General features: G+C 41.7%; 1 protein-coding gene across 1 annotated transcript in view; it reads right to left on the bottom strand.

Moving 5' to 3' along the window:
- DNM3 (dynamin 3) overlaps window positions 1-15,295 on the bottom strand; it is a 353,245-nt gene that overhangs the window by 176,520 nt on the left and 161,430 nt on the right. Inside the window, exon 15 of the mRNA XM_065408897.1 lies at window positions 4,714-4,827. Coding sequence (XP_065264969.1) covers window positions 4,714-4,827 — 114 coding nt within the window. The remainder of the gene's footprint in view (window positions 1-4,713; window positions 4,828-15,295) is intronic.

The following is a 15,295-nucleotide window of genomic DNA, read 5'->3' as shown; positions in this document are numbered from 1 at the left end:
TAGTGTGGCAATAGGGGGACCATGGGTCCTTCTCCCCACCCCGTCTGGAGAGGTTAACACTGCCATAGACTAGATTTACATGGTCACTGTGCTCACGCATGTGCAAGGACTGTAGTAGTGACTGGCATCTGCTTAGGAGGCACAAGGGGTAGTGACGTCCTTATGTGCTTTCATAGTGCTCATCTGTGCAGAGCATAGTCACAATTCAAATCCCTAAATACAGACATCATTTCATACATTGCTGAAGACCACCTGCCTTAGGGTGAAATACAATAGCACACAGCAACCATAATCAATAGTTTAGGACAGGAAATGACAAATACCATATCCATTTGAAACTAAAGAGGAAGCTTAGGGAAGCATAACAATTTGTCCAGGAAACCAGAGCTAACATCTCCTGCTCTTGTGAAGAAGGCTGCTAGACGTTTAATTACCACAATGGTCACCTCCTCAATTTTAACTATTCTCATGAAACATCGAACAAGCAGGGAGCTCAGTACTCTTCACAAGTTCTCAGGCTCTAGCTGAGTTAGCAGTCTAGATTAATGCAGTACAGCAGCAGACACTTCCAAAAGTGTTTTCAGGAACTCTGAAGCCTCCCACTGAACACAAATAGAAGACTCAAGAATTCCCAATCATCTTTAAGGCGCTTCTAAGTACCCGAGACAGCACTTAGTGAGACTGGTTAATTTCACCGCACTATATTTCAATAATATGCCAAGGCCTACTGTATAATAAGAATAAAGAGTAAGCTGACATATAATGCAAAACTATAGAGTTCCACAGAGAAATTTTGGCGTCATCATTAACCAAACAAGTGATTTGTTACCACAAGTCAAAGACAACAGAATTTCCCCATGATGCAATGCAGAATTTTGGTCTGTAGGACTTTCAGTAACTTCTACATTATGATTAGAGTATTAACTACCACTCTTTTTTCTTCAAAGAAATTTTTAAAATGCCATACAAGAATATGCCTGTTTTCAAACTTGCACATTCATAAAAACACCCATAAGTTTGATTTCTTGAATGCTGTTCATAATAAAGTAACCCAAACAACATCCCAGCAATATTTTGAAGACAAAACTGCCTTCTCATAAGTTTCCACTGTAGTCCTCAATTCCTTTCCTCTGATTTATTAACAATGATCTTCTTTTCAAGCATGTATGTAACAACTGCTGACGTTAATGAGAATTATATGTTTACACTGAAGATACTTTCCTATAAGTCTTAATCAAAGGCAAAGAAATTCCAGGTTAGCCTTGCTCATCTTCATCTTATCTGTCATACATGGATCTTCTAGGGATCTCACAATAGTGTATGACCTCTTTTGTGTGTGTGCTATAATATCTAAGCAGAGGATGACAAGTTATAGACAGAGTGGAAATTTTAGCATTTAAAACTCCTGCTTTTGCCAGTTTAAGTTAGGTCCGTAATTTTTTCATTGACTTTTTTGAAAAATACAGCCATAGGTTACCAGTCTTGTTACCAGTAACTCATATAAAAGAATACATACACCTCTACCCCGATATAACGTGACCCGATATAACACGAATTCTGATATAACGTGGTAAAGCAGGTTTCAGAGTAGCAGCCGTGTTAGTCTGTATCAGCAAAAATAACAGGAGTACTTGTGGCACCTTAGAGACTAACAAATTTATTAGAGCATAAGCTTTCGTGGGCTACAACCCACTTCTTCAGATGCAGCAGTGCTCCGGGGGATCAAAACAAGTTTGATATAATGCGGTTTCACCTATAACGCGGTAAGATTTTTTGGCTCCCGAGGACAGCGTTATATCGAGGTAGAGGTGTATTATAATATAGAAATAGGATTTTAACAGTGGCCTCCTAAAAGCATGTCCCTTTCTTATTTGCATGCTTGTTTTAAAGAAAGGTTTCAATTCCCCTGAAGAATGCTCTTTCAAGAGAATGGTAGGGGAAGGATGGGCTAACAGCAATGAGTACAGGCAGTGAGATAATGTTCTTTTATTAAGATTTAGACCACAAAATAACCCAGACCTTTATCTCTTAACAGAAAGAATAAAAAAATATATTTATTATCAGTCATTGTCAAGGCGGAATAAAATCAGTGAAGGCAAAAAATTTCCTGCTTCTCTCATCTGTCATTATGATTAGTTCATAAGAACAAACTGCAGAAAACAGTAAATCTGTCTTCAAGTCCACTCCCTCAATTATAATTAACAAGCAATATCCTTCCTAAATATTAACCTAGGCCATTTAAACCTGATATGAGAAATATCTCTACTTACCTTATAAAAAACAACTTTACTGTGTTTTAAATAGCTAAAATAGTCACAAGATTTGCTCCATAATCAAGTCTGAAATGTACTGAATTCACCTCCTATAAAGTATTAGGAAATTGAAAATGTGAATGCTATATGTGACTTACAGGACAAGGTAAGTGAGGCAATATCTTTTATTGGACCAACTTCTGTAGGTGGACAGGGTAAACTTTCAAGCTTTAAAAAGCTCTTCCTCAGCTCGAAAGCTGGACCCTTCCACAAACATAAGCTAGTCCAATAAGAGATATTACCACACTTACCTCATCTCTCTCACACCCTCGGACCAACCTGGCTGCAACCTGCAAACATACATTACTTAAGATGTTTAAAAATACATTAAATTGGGTATTACATTTTCAGTCCAGTCTCATCAGCTTCAATAAAAATGAATCATAGCCTTCAAAGACAACTTAAGGGGTCTAATAACTTCTGAATATATACTTTCCTACATGGCTACAGTCTTAATTCATGTTCTGCATAAAGAGCTGACTTGTTAGTTAACAGTAGAATTTCTTAGAAGAATCCATCCCAAAATAAGGACCAGCTCCTGCAAACACTACTACTAAAGTCATTACTTGTGGTAGCAACAGGGGCGGCTCTATGTATTTTGCCACCCCAAGCACGGCAGTCAGGCAGCTTTTGGCGGCGCGCCTGCGGGAGGTCCGCCAGTCCTGCACCTTCGGAGTACCTGCCGCCGAATTGCCGCCGAAATCGCGGGACCGGCGGACCTCCCGTAGGCATGCCACCGAAGGCAGCCTGACTGCCGCCCTCACCGCGACTGGCAGGCCGCCCCCCGCGGCTTGCCGCCCCAGGCACACGCTTGGTGTGCTGGTGCCTGGAGCCACCCCTGGGTAGCAAGCACTACACTCAGTGGTTGCAGGAGCCGGGCCCTGACACAATGTTATATGTAAAGAATCTACATTGTAAGATCTCTACCCAGTGTGTCTAGAAGCAAGGATGCTGAAGTACAATATTAATAAAGTGAAAACAAAAAAATTAAGGGAGGCAATAACAGTGACAATAACAACAACAACGAGCAAGACAAACGTTGGAAACTGACTTTTCAAAGCTTGCTAGAAAAATATTTTCCCCCTGCCAAAAATCAAATTTTCTTCAGAAACACCCAAAATCTTTTCAACTGAAAACTGCTAAAATTTGAAAACATTTTGGTCTTTGGCTGAAAAGTTACAGTTTCAGATGAAAATACAACATATGAAGAAAGCACACACTGAAAATTTTCATGTAATTGAAAACCTGTTTTTCACTTGAAAATAAGGTTGATGGAAAATGTTCAGTCAACCCTACTAATTTTAAATTGAAGACATTCAAATGCAGAACAAAGAGTCCCATAGTTAACCTTTTATTTAAGAAAAATTAAGAACAGGACTATTGTAGAGTGTGTGTGTGGGGGGGGAGGCAGTTCCAAAATGTAAACCTGGATATTTAGGTAGTTTTACATCCACAAGCATGGAGGCAAAAACATTTTTCTAATATCTCTATATCACTGTTGAGATCATTAGCAATCCAATGATCACACCTAAGCAGGCTGGATTGCAACAGGTCAATATTCAAAGCTATCTAACTGGTTCAAAGGAGGGAGCAGTCTGAATATCGTATTATAGGAATGTCCTTCTTTAGCTCTTCCTTGTTAACTACAAATTCATTCATATTAACGATTGTATTCCTTACCAAGGTACCTTTATCTGATCATCAGTACCGCAAATTCAAAACTCAAGTTAACACTACTAGAAATTTTTCCACTTCATTTTAGACCTTTCATAACATTAGGCAAAAGCCCAGCTGTATTACAAAATATATCTAATTTTAATTGCTTATGGGAATAACAATCATAAGAAAAAGCAAACACAACCAAGGTTACCGTAACCTAGAAGCGGACAACCAACTAGATGGCAGGACATCATATGCATTGATGTGACCAGGCTGGGCTTGATGGAAGAACAAGCCACAGACAAGAATGACTGGTAATACTGCACTGTTCCCAGTGTCTGCAAAGAAACTCCAGGATGAAATGATGATGATGGGAAAAACAACTTGACACTTTATGACTAACTTACATATTAACTGTAATGAAATCCAAGTGAAACAGCTAATAGCAACCAGAAAAGTCTAATATATTCTCTTGACTATTTTAAAAGAAGTAAGTGTTAAAGATCTAGAGTAAATAATTAGTGTTCCTAAAGTTTGTAGAGAAATTTCAGTAGGATCTTAAAGCAGAAGAAATATTGAGAACTGCAAGAGCGGGGATTACTCTAAGAAAGTGCTAAATTAGATTACAAGAGAAAATACATACTAAATGCAAGTTCAGTATAAACAAAGTTAAAATCTTAACATTAGAAGCTGTGAATGAATATCAGAGTGACTGATGTCTGCAAAGGAACTGTGTCTTTACCTCATCATCTTTATACCAGGACAAGCTTTCTGCTGTCAGAACAAACCAGTATTCCTTGGACCCCCCTTTCATGATGCCGATATTGTTGATGGTGAGCCAGCCTTTCCGGATCACCTGTACAGGATTGTAAATCAAAAGACATGTATTAATTGCCCGTCACTCATTCACCAAACACAATTCGGTTTCTAAATTCATTCTTTTGACTAAAAAACTGCTCTACCAATAAAAGGTTCGCTTTTCAGTCATTGACAAATTTGGAATATAATTTCCACAGGTTCTGATGACCACAAGAAAAATGCAACATAGAATAGAATGAATTTTGTGGGGGAGAGGGCTTGGAGGGAAAAGAGAAGCCTAAGGATTATCCTCATGTATATATACTATAAAGTATAAGGTTGAATAACAGATGTGTGATCTTGATACCATTTGCTTGCAGTGTAGAAACACATTGCGAAAACCCATACAAAAAACAAAAGGGATAAAAGGGATGGTTGCTTTCACTGCTCTGATACTGCAAATTTTTTAGATCTGGGAGATCAATTGTGGAGTAGGAATCTTGAGCTAGGACCAGACCATACTTCCTCTCTGGAGCAGTCAGTGACTTCTGGAAACCTTACCCTTCAGAGAAGGGGACTTTCTGAAGGGTCCAATTTATCACAGTGAGGTCTTTCAAAGAAAAAAAAAGCAGTAACAGAGAAGTAGAGAGATCAAGGCAAGGGAACAGAGGAGAGGAACAAGAGAAACAGAGGAGGAAAGGAAGGAGCAAAGAGCAGAGAGGAAAGAAAAACTGAGGTTGGGATGCAGAGAAAGAAAAACAAGACTGACTGGAGAGAACAGAAGGGAAACAAAAAGAAAGAATGGCAGAGAGAGAAGGGAGTATGGAAACCAATGCTAAGGTTAAGAGGAAAATCATGCAGGAAAAATGGAGAGCAAAAGAAAACTAGGGAGGGATAACAGGACTCAAGTGGTAAAATGGAAGGAAGAGGACAGGGCAGCAGAGTCGTTTAAAGAAAGCATGAGTACAAAGGTCCACTGAGCTTTCTGATAAAACTATGAATAGTTCAGTAAAAGCTGCTTCTTCCCCAAGTCTGAATTTAAAAGGAAAAGGGTTCACTGGATTACATACACCATACAATGCAAATCTCATACAAACCATACAAATCTCTCTGCGGACTCATGTAAATTTCCACTATTTCTTCCCAAGAAGATTTCCTTTACTTGCTTATGAAAGATTGGGAGTGAGGTTGAAAATGCTCTGGGAGAAATTCTTCAAAAAGTGCTTGGACTTCTAGTGTCTACTACAGAAGCATGGAGTTATGCAATCAAATGGAGGTCTCTGCTTACTTTTATGGATATGCACTGGGGCGGTGGCAAACTTCTCAAAGACTTCCAATCTCAGCCTGCTCCAACATCAGCAGCAGACAAAATACAAACAATTCGAAGTCTGCTTCATGGTCAATCATCAAAGTTTGAAACTTCGAAGTATATTTCCCTCAATGTGCACATATAATAAGCTCTATTAATGCCAATAGCTTTGATATGTATGCAGTGAGAATATCTTGTACTCATTAATAACAAAGACAACTGAAAAGGGGATGAGGCGCCCCAACGCCCGTTATAGCTGACAAAATGTGGAAAAATGTTTGCAACTATAAATTTAGCACCTTTTGTTGCAGTTCTCCCCAAAGGCTGAGACTGCAGAAAAGCTTATGCTATCAGTCTCTGATCAACGGTGATGTTGCTTTGCAAAGCAAATGGACAAACATGGCTTCTGAACGTTTTTAGAGGTGCATTTTAAAACATCTCAATCCTTAAAATATCTTAACCCATCCACTCCAAATTCAGCCAGAGCTAGAAAACATGCCAGAAAAGTGGAACATTGGTGGCACAAAGTTAATTTACATCTTCCAGTTCCATAAAGGGAAGCTGAAATTTTGCACCCACCATCGCCTCAACAAACAAAGAAGGACTAAAATGCAGTAAAACCACTGCAAGTTCTACATGGAGTGGAGTAAGCATTGGTAGGGAGAAAGGAGACTCTGCAGAACCCCAGTGTGACAACCCAATACACAGGTGCACATAAGGCGCTGTGGACATGCTATTCAAGTGTTAAGGGTGTAGCAATTTTGCTCTGATATTTAGTCTTAAAAATGGATTGACCAATCTTGTGGTATCACTATGCACTTCCATGGGGGATATCACAGCTCTGAGTACTAAACATGGTACCCAAATGTCTGGTTTTCCTGAAGTAGACAGAGCACTACAAAGTCAGCTCCTGTGCGGAGGAAGCATCTCAGGTCATCCTTGAGCAGTGCTGATAGGTATCAGAAGCAGTTGCATCTACCCTCCTCAGCGGACAATCTATGACAAATGACACTGGGGTAATAAATAGGCGGGAATGGGAAAATCTGTTGATTCTCTTGGGAAGGACTGGACCTCCCTTTGAAAAATGTTTATATTTTCCTAGCTAAAAAACAAAAATCAAGCACATAACCCAAATGAATAATTAATTTTGTCTCATTGAACAACACTACAATAAGGTTGGCCCTCTCTTCCTTGACTTCCCTAGGACCTAGACCAGGGGTGGGCAAACTACAGTCCGGGGGCCGCATCCGGCCCTCCAGACATTTTAATCCGGCCCTCATGCTCCCACTGGGAAACACGGTCTGGGGCTTGCCCTGCTCCAGGAACCATGGCCAATGGGAGCTGCAGGGGTGGAGCCTGCGGACAGGGCAGCGTGCTGAGCCACCTGGCTATGCCTCTGCGTAGGAGCCGGAGAGGGGACATGCCCCTGCTTCTGGGAGCTGCTTGAGGTAATCATCGCCTGGAGCCTACACCCCTGACCCCCTCCCGCACTCCAACCTCCTGCCCCAGCCCTGATCCCCCTCCCGCCCTCCGAACCCCTTGGTCCCAGCCCAGAGCACCCTCCTGCACCCCTAACCCCTCATCCCCAGCCCCACCCAGAGCCCATACCTCCAGCTGGAGCCCTCACCCCCCTACACACTCCAAACCCCTACCCCAGCCCGGATCCCCTTCCCGCACCTGAACTCCTCATTTCTGGCCCCACCCCAGAGCCTCCACCCCCAGCCAGAGCCCACACCCCCTCCCATACCCCAAACCCCAATTTCGTGAGCATTCATGGCCCACCATACAATTTCCATATGCAGATGTGGCCCTCGGGCCAAAACGTTTGCCCACCCCTGACCTAGACAGACTAAATTCATTTCAGGTAGGTCAGCAATCGGACAGTAACAGTTTTCAAATCACTACTGACCAGGCCTGGCCTCAATCCAGCAGTCTAGAGAAGAAGAGCTCTGTAAGTCTGAAACAGGCAGGCAATGTTCACTTAAAGCAGCCCACCCTGTTACCAGCTGTTGAACCTGCAGGGAGAGAATTAAGTTGGTTCTATCAGCGCACTGAGGTTGGTGGCTCATTAATAGGGCCCCACCAAATTCACGGCCATGAAAAAGGCGTCAAAGACTGTGAAATCTGGTCTCCCCCCATGAAATCTGGTCTTGTGTGTGCTTTTACCGTATACTATACAGATTTCACGGGGAAGATGAGCATTTCTCAAATTGGGGGTCCTGACCCAACAGGGAAAAATTGCAGGGGGTCACAAGGTTATTTTAGGGGCAGGTTGGAGTATTGCCATCCTTACTTCTGCGCTGCCTTCAGAGCTGGACGGCTGGAGAGTGGTGGCTGTTAGCCGGATACCCAGATCTGAAGGCAGCGCCCTGCCAGCAGCAGTGCAGAAGAGTGGCAATACTATACCATGCCACCCTTACTTCTGCACTGCTGCCTTCAGAGCTGGGCGGCCGAAGAGTGGTGGCTGCTGACTGAGGGCCCAGCTCTGCAAGCAGAAGCGCAGAAGTAAGCGAAGCAATACCATACCATGCCATCCTTATTTCTGCACTGCTGCTGGCAGCAGCTATGCCTACAGAGATGGGCTCCTGGCCAGCAGCCACCACTCTCCAGCTGCCCAACTCTGAAGGCAGCACCACCACCAGCAGCAGTGCAGAAGTGAGGGTAGCAGGACTGCAACCCCCCCTACAATAACCTTCCGACCCCGCCACGATTCCTTTTTGGGTCAGGACCCTACAATTACAACACCATGAAATTTTAGATTTAAATAGCTGAAATCATGAAATTTACGATTTTTAAAATCCTATGACCATGAAATTTACCAAAACTGACTGAATTTGGTAGGGCCCTACTCATTAACATACTAAGGGCTTATTTCCACTTACCGGGGGATCGACGCGTGGCAATCAATCCACCGGGGGTCAATTTAGTGGGTCTTACACCCACTAAATCAACCGCCGATTACTCTCCCATCGACTCCAGTACTCCACCGGAACGAGAAGCATAAGGTAAGTCGACAGGAGAGTTTCCCCCGTTGACCCAGTTTGCAAATTAATTCCAGTTCTGCAGCTTCACGTTGGAGTCTGTTTTTGGAGTTTTTTTGTTGAAGAATTGCCACTCTGAGGTCTGTTATTGAGTGACCAGAGAGACTGAAGTGTTCTCCTACTGCTTTTTGAATGTTATGATTCCTGATGTCAGATTTGTGTCCATTTATTTGCAAACTAGATACCATCAGATTAGGCCTGAATAAAGACTGGGAGTGGTTGGGTCATTACAAAACCTAAACTTAATTTCCCCAATACTAATTTCTCTCTACTGTTACTCACACCTTCTTGTCAACTGTCTGTAATGGGCCACTCTCTTACCACTTCAAAAGTTATTTCTCCTCCCTTGGTATCCTGCTGTTAATTGATTTATCTCGTTAGACAGACAACACTTGGTAAAGCACCCCACATCCTTTCATGTATTTAGACCTGCTCCTGTATCTTTTATTTCATACATCTGATGAAGTGGGTTCTAGCCCACAAAAGCTTATGCCCAAATAAATTTGTTAGTCTTTAAGGTGCCACAAGGACTCCTCGTTTTTTTTGCTGATACAGACTAACACGGCTAACACTGAAACCTAATAGGGACAATGACAGTTACACAGCAGACACTGAATGCCTCAAAGCACCCCGCAAATGTTACAGCATCACAACAACTGTGTGAGGAAGGGATTCTTTGCATTTTACAAACAAAGAAACTGAGGCACAGGGCGGCCAAGTGACTGGATTCCTTTCAACTGCACCACAGTGCTTGTAATTTAAAATATTCCCGTGCTCAGTAGGGAGCAAAGCACGACATGGGAGGCAGCAGAAAAGCAGCCAGACTGATAGTATATTTAAAGTTGGTTTGGGACAGGGAGCCTGGAAAGATTCAGAGATGGAGTTGCCACTCTGGAAATGAACAGTTGGGTGCAAGGAGGGATTCACCGATGAAGCACTAAGTGCAGTTTCAGGATATCTGAAGTTGATGAGCACTTAAACAGGGAAGGAAGGTAGCATACTGTGCATTGGGATACTAGAATACTTTTCTTTGTTCTGAACATTTTATAAAACCAATACTGATAGTCACTTTTTCTACAACTCAGGAAAACACACATTCTGAGGGCTCAATATGGGCTATTTTTAAGCTTTAAGAAGAAAACGCTTTAACAACTAAGAAACGTTTTAACAACTTTCTTTGCTGGCCAGGAAGGAACTCCCCATAATGTGGCTCCCAACAGAGGACCTTTCTGTGATCCCAGCAACTCTGCTGACAGAGCCTCACAGATATACAGCTGCCAGTGGGTGAATCCAATAGCAAGCTGGCTTGCTGATATTACTCTCAGTCACTCCCCCATTATGTCTATCCAGTAGAGGAATGAAGCTGCCAGCTGTTTCCTCAAAGAATCCTGCTTGTGGGAGATTGGATCCAGCTGCCACTCCCACAAAGCACTGGGTTGTGTCAGTGGCAGGACACCAGATCGAGGCAATACCCTCAGCCTTTGCGTTTTTCAAGGAATGCTGATGAATTTACACTAATCGCCCAACACACACTTCCCCATTAAAATAGAGCACTACGCTCCCTAAACATACTGAAATCTGCAAAGGAGCAGCAGACCAAAATGTCAAACAACTGGAGACTTATGGTGGATGTTACAGGAGGGAAGAGAATCTAGAGGTGTGCTGATGGCTGGGGAGTGAGCATGAGGTTGCAAGTTATTTTCAATGAATCGTACATGTTCCTAGAATTTCACATGGGCACATTTTATATACAGAACTACAGCAAATCTATAGAATCTCAATACATTCAGGACCAAGCAACCTTGTGTGATAAGGACTCAGACAATGCCATGTACTCAAAGGAACACTATCTGGTTAAGTATTCATGTCCTGGTTTTCAGGAGGTGCTGAACTCCCACTGTAGTCTCCCACTGACTTCACCTCTGAAAATCAAGCAACATTTTAAAAATAAATTTCCTTGCCTGTAAAACAGATAAAGGCAAACAAAAACCTTTCCATTTTAATAATCCAGTTTAGTTTTAACTATTGTGCTGTTTACATTTTGTGCTACTCTCGATTTGGATAGTGACAAGAGAGAGTAATTATTTCCATTAATGTTCAGACGCCTGTGACTGGGCATTCACCCCACACTAGCCCTGGAGGAGTTAATATAAGGAAGAGAGGCCAATTAGCCATCGGCTGCAACTGAAGGGGAGCTAGCATGCAGTAAGGCTTAATTGTGGATAAAGCTCACCTGGGCAGAAAGAGGCAGGACTTCTATAAAGCCAGGAGCTGGTAACGGGGTGTGTGTGTGTGTGTGTGTGTGTGTGTGTGTGTGTGTGTGTGTGTGTGTCTGCGCGCGCGCGCGTGTCTGCGTGCAGGGGCTGCAGTGAGGAAGCCTGCAGTCACACCCTCTGATACAAGGGGGGAAGAATAGGAGTCTGTCATAGGAGTGTAGGAATCAGTCCAGGGAAGAAACAATAAGGGCTGGGAGAACAGACGTGAACTGCTGGTTTGAGGACCCCTGGGTTGGAACCTGGAGTAGAGGGCAGGCCTGGGTTCTCCTACAAGCCACTGTGGGAGTGGTGCAGTCAGCACAGTGATATGGAAGCTGCCTGAGACTGTGTGGAGAGACACTTTGGTGAGACCCCGGAAGGGCAGGACAACTGTGACTTGGTCAGAAGGCTAAGCCACGAAGGAGAGGCGCTGAAGCTCCTGACCGGCAAGAGAAGGGCCCCAGAGCAAGTGACTGAGGCAACCAGCTGAGTAATTGCAGGACGGGGCGGACAGTGGCGAGCTAATTCCCCAGATGAGCCATGAGGAGGCACCACCGCCAGGTGCCAGTTACACCATCATTTCACTTTTGTGTTTGGGTTGCAAATATTGCAAGGAATGTTTTTTTAAAATCAGTACGCCAAATTCTACTCTGCATGTACCGAATATGAGTGATATGAGTTATGAACATCAGGAAGGTGAGAAACATAAGCCATGCCAGAAGTGAGTGGAGACAATATTCTGACCAGCAGCTGGGTTGTGTGGACAGGATGAATGAAGGATGACACAGTTCCTTCCTTCAGGATTCTGATAGATAAACTTGGTGTCTGAAAAATGAAAAAATTGAGGGGACGGGAGGGGGTGAGAGAGAGAGAGAGTGCGTGTGTGTGTGTGTGTGTGTGTGTGTGTACACAAATCAGAAGGAAGTCATTTTGCAGATAATTTCAGCTGCATAAAAACAAATCATATCTGTTCCTTTCCCTCTCCGCCATTTCTCATTGGTAAACAGGAAAGCAGGATCTGATGGATGAAGGACAGATTTTTGTGAACTGCTTCACAACTTTACAGTTCCTTGCATCAATTAAGATATTTCTGATTAATAAAGTAGAACAAAATATACTATGACTCAGTATTAAACAAGTGTGAACAGCTGTGCTAGCCACTTTTCAAAAGTAATGTCTGAGAGGTCATTTTAAGACTGACTGTCATTTGAACTGGCTGGGAAAGTCAGAGAAAAGAGGTGAGTGTGCAAATCTGAAGGTTAGGCATTCTAACAAAACAGAGGCATAAACAGGAGTTATTTGCTGAGTTAGCAATTATTTAAACAAGTAACTACACAATAGTTCCACTGAAGCAATGTTAGTTGCATTGTAACTACTAACACTGCTGCTTTATCTTCCAATACTTGTGGTACAAAATTGTGTTGCAACAGCACTATCAAACCGGGGTAATAATTATAACAAACCGGGGGTGAGGCAACACCACAATGGATTTGTTTCTTAGGTCAAATGTGAAAAGTTCGCTCACACTATGGGCCAGTAGGGAATACAGAACTAGTAAATGACTTGGATGCAACAGGTCCTTTGTGGTTGATTCAGAAAACAATAGCAATATTGACTTGTCCGGGTGTAATTTCCCTGCTTTAATTAGTCAAGCAAGGGTCAAAATATTCAACATATCTTCCATCATGACTCATGTGATCTTTGAAGATGGAGATGAACAAGGTGGAGAATACTTAATTTCCAAAGGTTCCACCTCCGGGAGACTGCTTCCAGAATTAACATTGCTTTGGATGAAATCACTGATTATTGGATCACATGACTGGAAAGGATACTGACTTAATTTCAAAAAGTACCACCTTTGACAGATAACTCAGCCTTTGGTGAAACAAAGAAAGAGAATATTCACCCAATGTTAGTTAAACAAAGCTTGGGGCAATGATGTAAATCATCATGCATTCATAAACGGTGTAGGTTACATAAGTAGAGGCCACAAAGTACAGCAGTAGATCCAAATTTTCCCTAAGTTCAGATGAATGGGAATCAAGTTTCTGGTTTGGGCTCATTATAGAAATAGGACCAAGTTATTACATCCAAATTGTCTAAAAATAACTTGGACAACAATTTTGGATCCAAGATTCAGATTTAGGACCTTCTCCAACTGTAATGGTTACTCCATATGGAGCAATACTGGATTTTGCCACTGAAAGTATCTTACATTTTGTTCTATTTTAAAATGCTATATATGATCTATCATCTTCAAATCCTCCCATATTGTGTTCTTAAATGATTGAATGCTTGATGCAATGACACCTTTTGAGCTGTAAGGTCTATTAGAAGTGGGATTTTTACATTAAAATGACAATGTTTAAACACAAGTTTAGTGATGGTGACAAAAACCACAAATCTCACCACTCAAAATATACAGTTAGGAGTTGGTCAGTCTTCAAGGCCCAGATTTTGCCAGAAAAGCTATGTAAAACAAACTGTTACACTGGTTATTTAAAGCAGATGAGAAGACAGACTAACCTGTGGCTTAGAAAGAAACCTTGCTGAGTCAGGTCAAAACCTCAGGCGGTAGCACAAAAAAAAAGAAGAAAAAAAAAAAGAGCCAAAGATTAAGTGCAAGAGGATAAATTAGTAGAGGGGAAAAATGAGCAAAACTATACTTAACAGAACTGGGTATTATGCATTTTTCACAAATACTCAGGTCCTTTGCAGTTGATTCAGAAATGTCTGTATTTCTGATATGTGAAATAAATTCTCTGTATTATCATTATTCAAAGCATATTACAATCAAGTAGGAAACCCCAATACCAGTCTGGATTAGTTTAATGATCTTTCCAACTGCTATTAGAGTCAGTCAGTTTTGTTTATGCCCTGTTGCCTTAAAATAAACATGTTATTCAGTTTTGAGTAACTCAGTTTATAATGGTTATTGGTGTAATTTGGCAGTATAATGACAAACTGGAATTAAATATATCCATTTTAATTATACAGGTCCTATCAAGGAACATGTCATATGGCACCAAACAGCACAATCAACTTTTACCACTTATATCCACCTGTCACTGAATTGGAAGAGTGGCTTGTTACAGGGCCGCCCAGAGGATTCAGGGGGCCTGGGGCAAAGCAATTTCGGGGGCCCCTTCCATAAAAAAATGTTGCAATACTATAGAATACTATATTCTCGGGGGGGCCCTGCGGGGCCTGGGGCAAATTGCCCCACTTGCCCCTCCCCCCTGGGCAGCCCTGGCTTGTTATAGAATTAACTCCTAAATGTTCAGAAGATATATTACTAATCGTAAATTAAAATGTATTCACCTAATATTTGGTGGAGGAGTTGATAAAGTAAAAATCTATCCTGTGACACACTGATCCTCCTGCTGCTATAAAAAAATGCTAAGAAAGCTCTAGGGATTTAAAATTTGTATCAATTTGTCTTTGAATTGTGTTTGCTGGAAAGCACTTTTTTATGAGTTGTGACAGAAGGCACTTGTAAACAGTACACCCATTTAAGCAATAATTGATATTTCCCTTACTATAATTCACCTACCTTTCAAGAGGCAGAGACTCCATGTACTATAAACATCAAATAAATATCCAATTTTTCCAATGATATAGTTTAAAAGGACATTGTTCATTAGTAAGTTTAGTTCATTTTAAGACAATTTAATATAATAAGCTTAAACATAGATTTGGCTGAAAGTTTAACAACACTTTTTAAGTTGTACTAGTTCAGACTTGTAAGTCACAGCAGGTTAGTGGCAATGAAGGAATGAACTGCAATTACATTTCATTGAGAAGGTGTTAAAGGTGAAACAGTTTCAAGGTAAAAAAAATGTAGTAGCTAGCATTAATTAAACTAATGAGTTAGAGAGAAACTTTGCCCTTTGAGAAGCTAAATGAAAAAGCAACAATAAA

The sequence above is a fragment of the Emys orbicularis genome, chromosome 8, assembly GCF_028017835.1.
Source record: "Emys orbicularis isolate rEmyOrb1 chromosome 8, rEmyOrb1.hap1, whole genome shotgun sequence".
NCBI lineage: Eukaryota > Metazoa > Chordata > Testudines > Emydidae > Emys > Emys orbicularis.
This window is presented reverse-complemented; position numbering and strand designations above follow the sequence as displayed.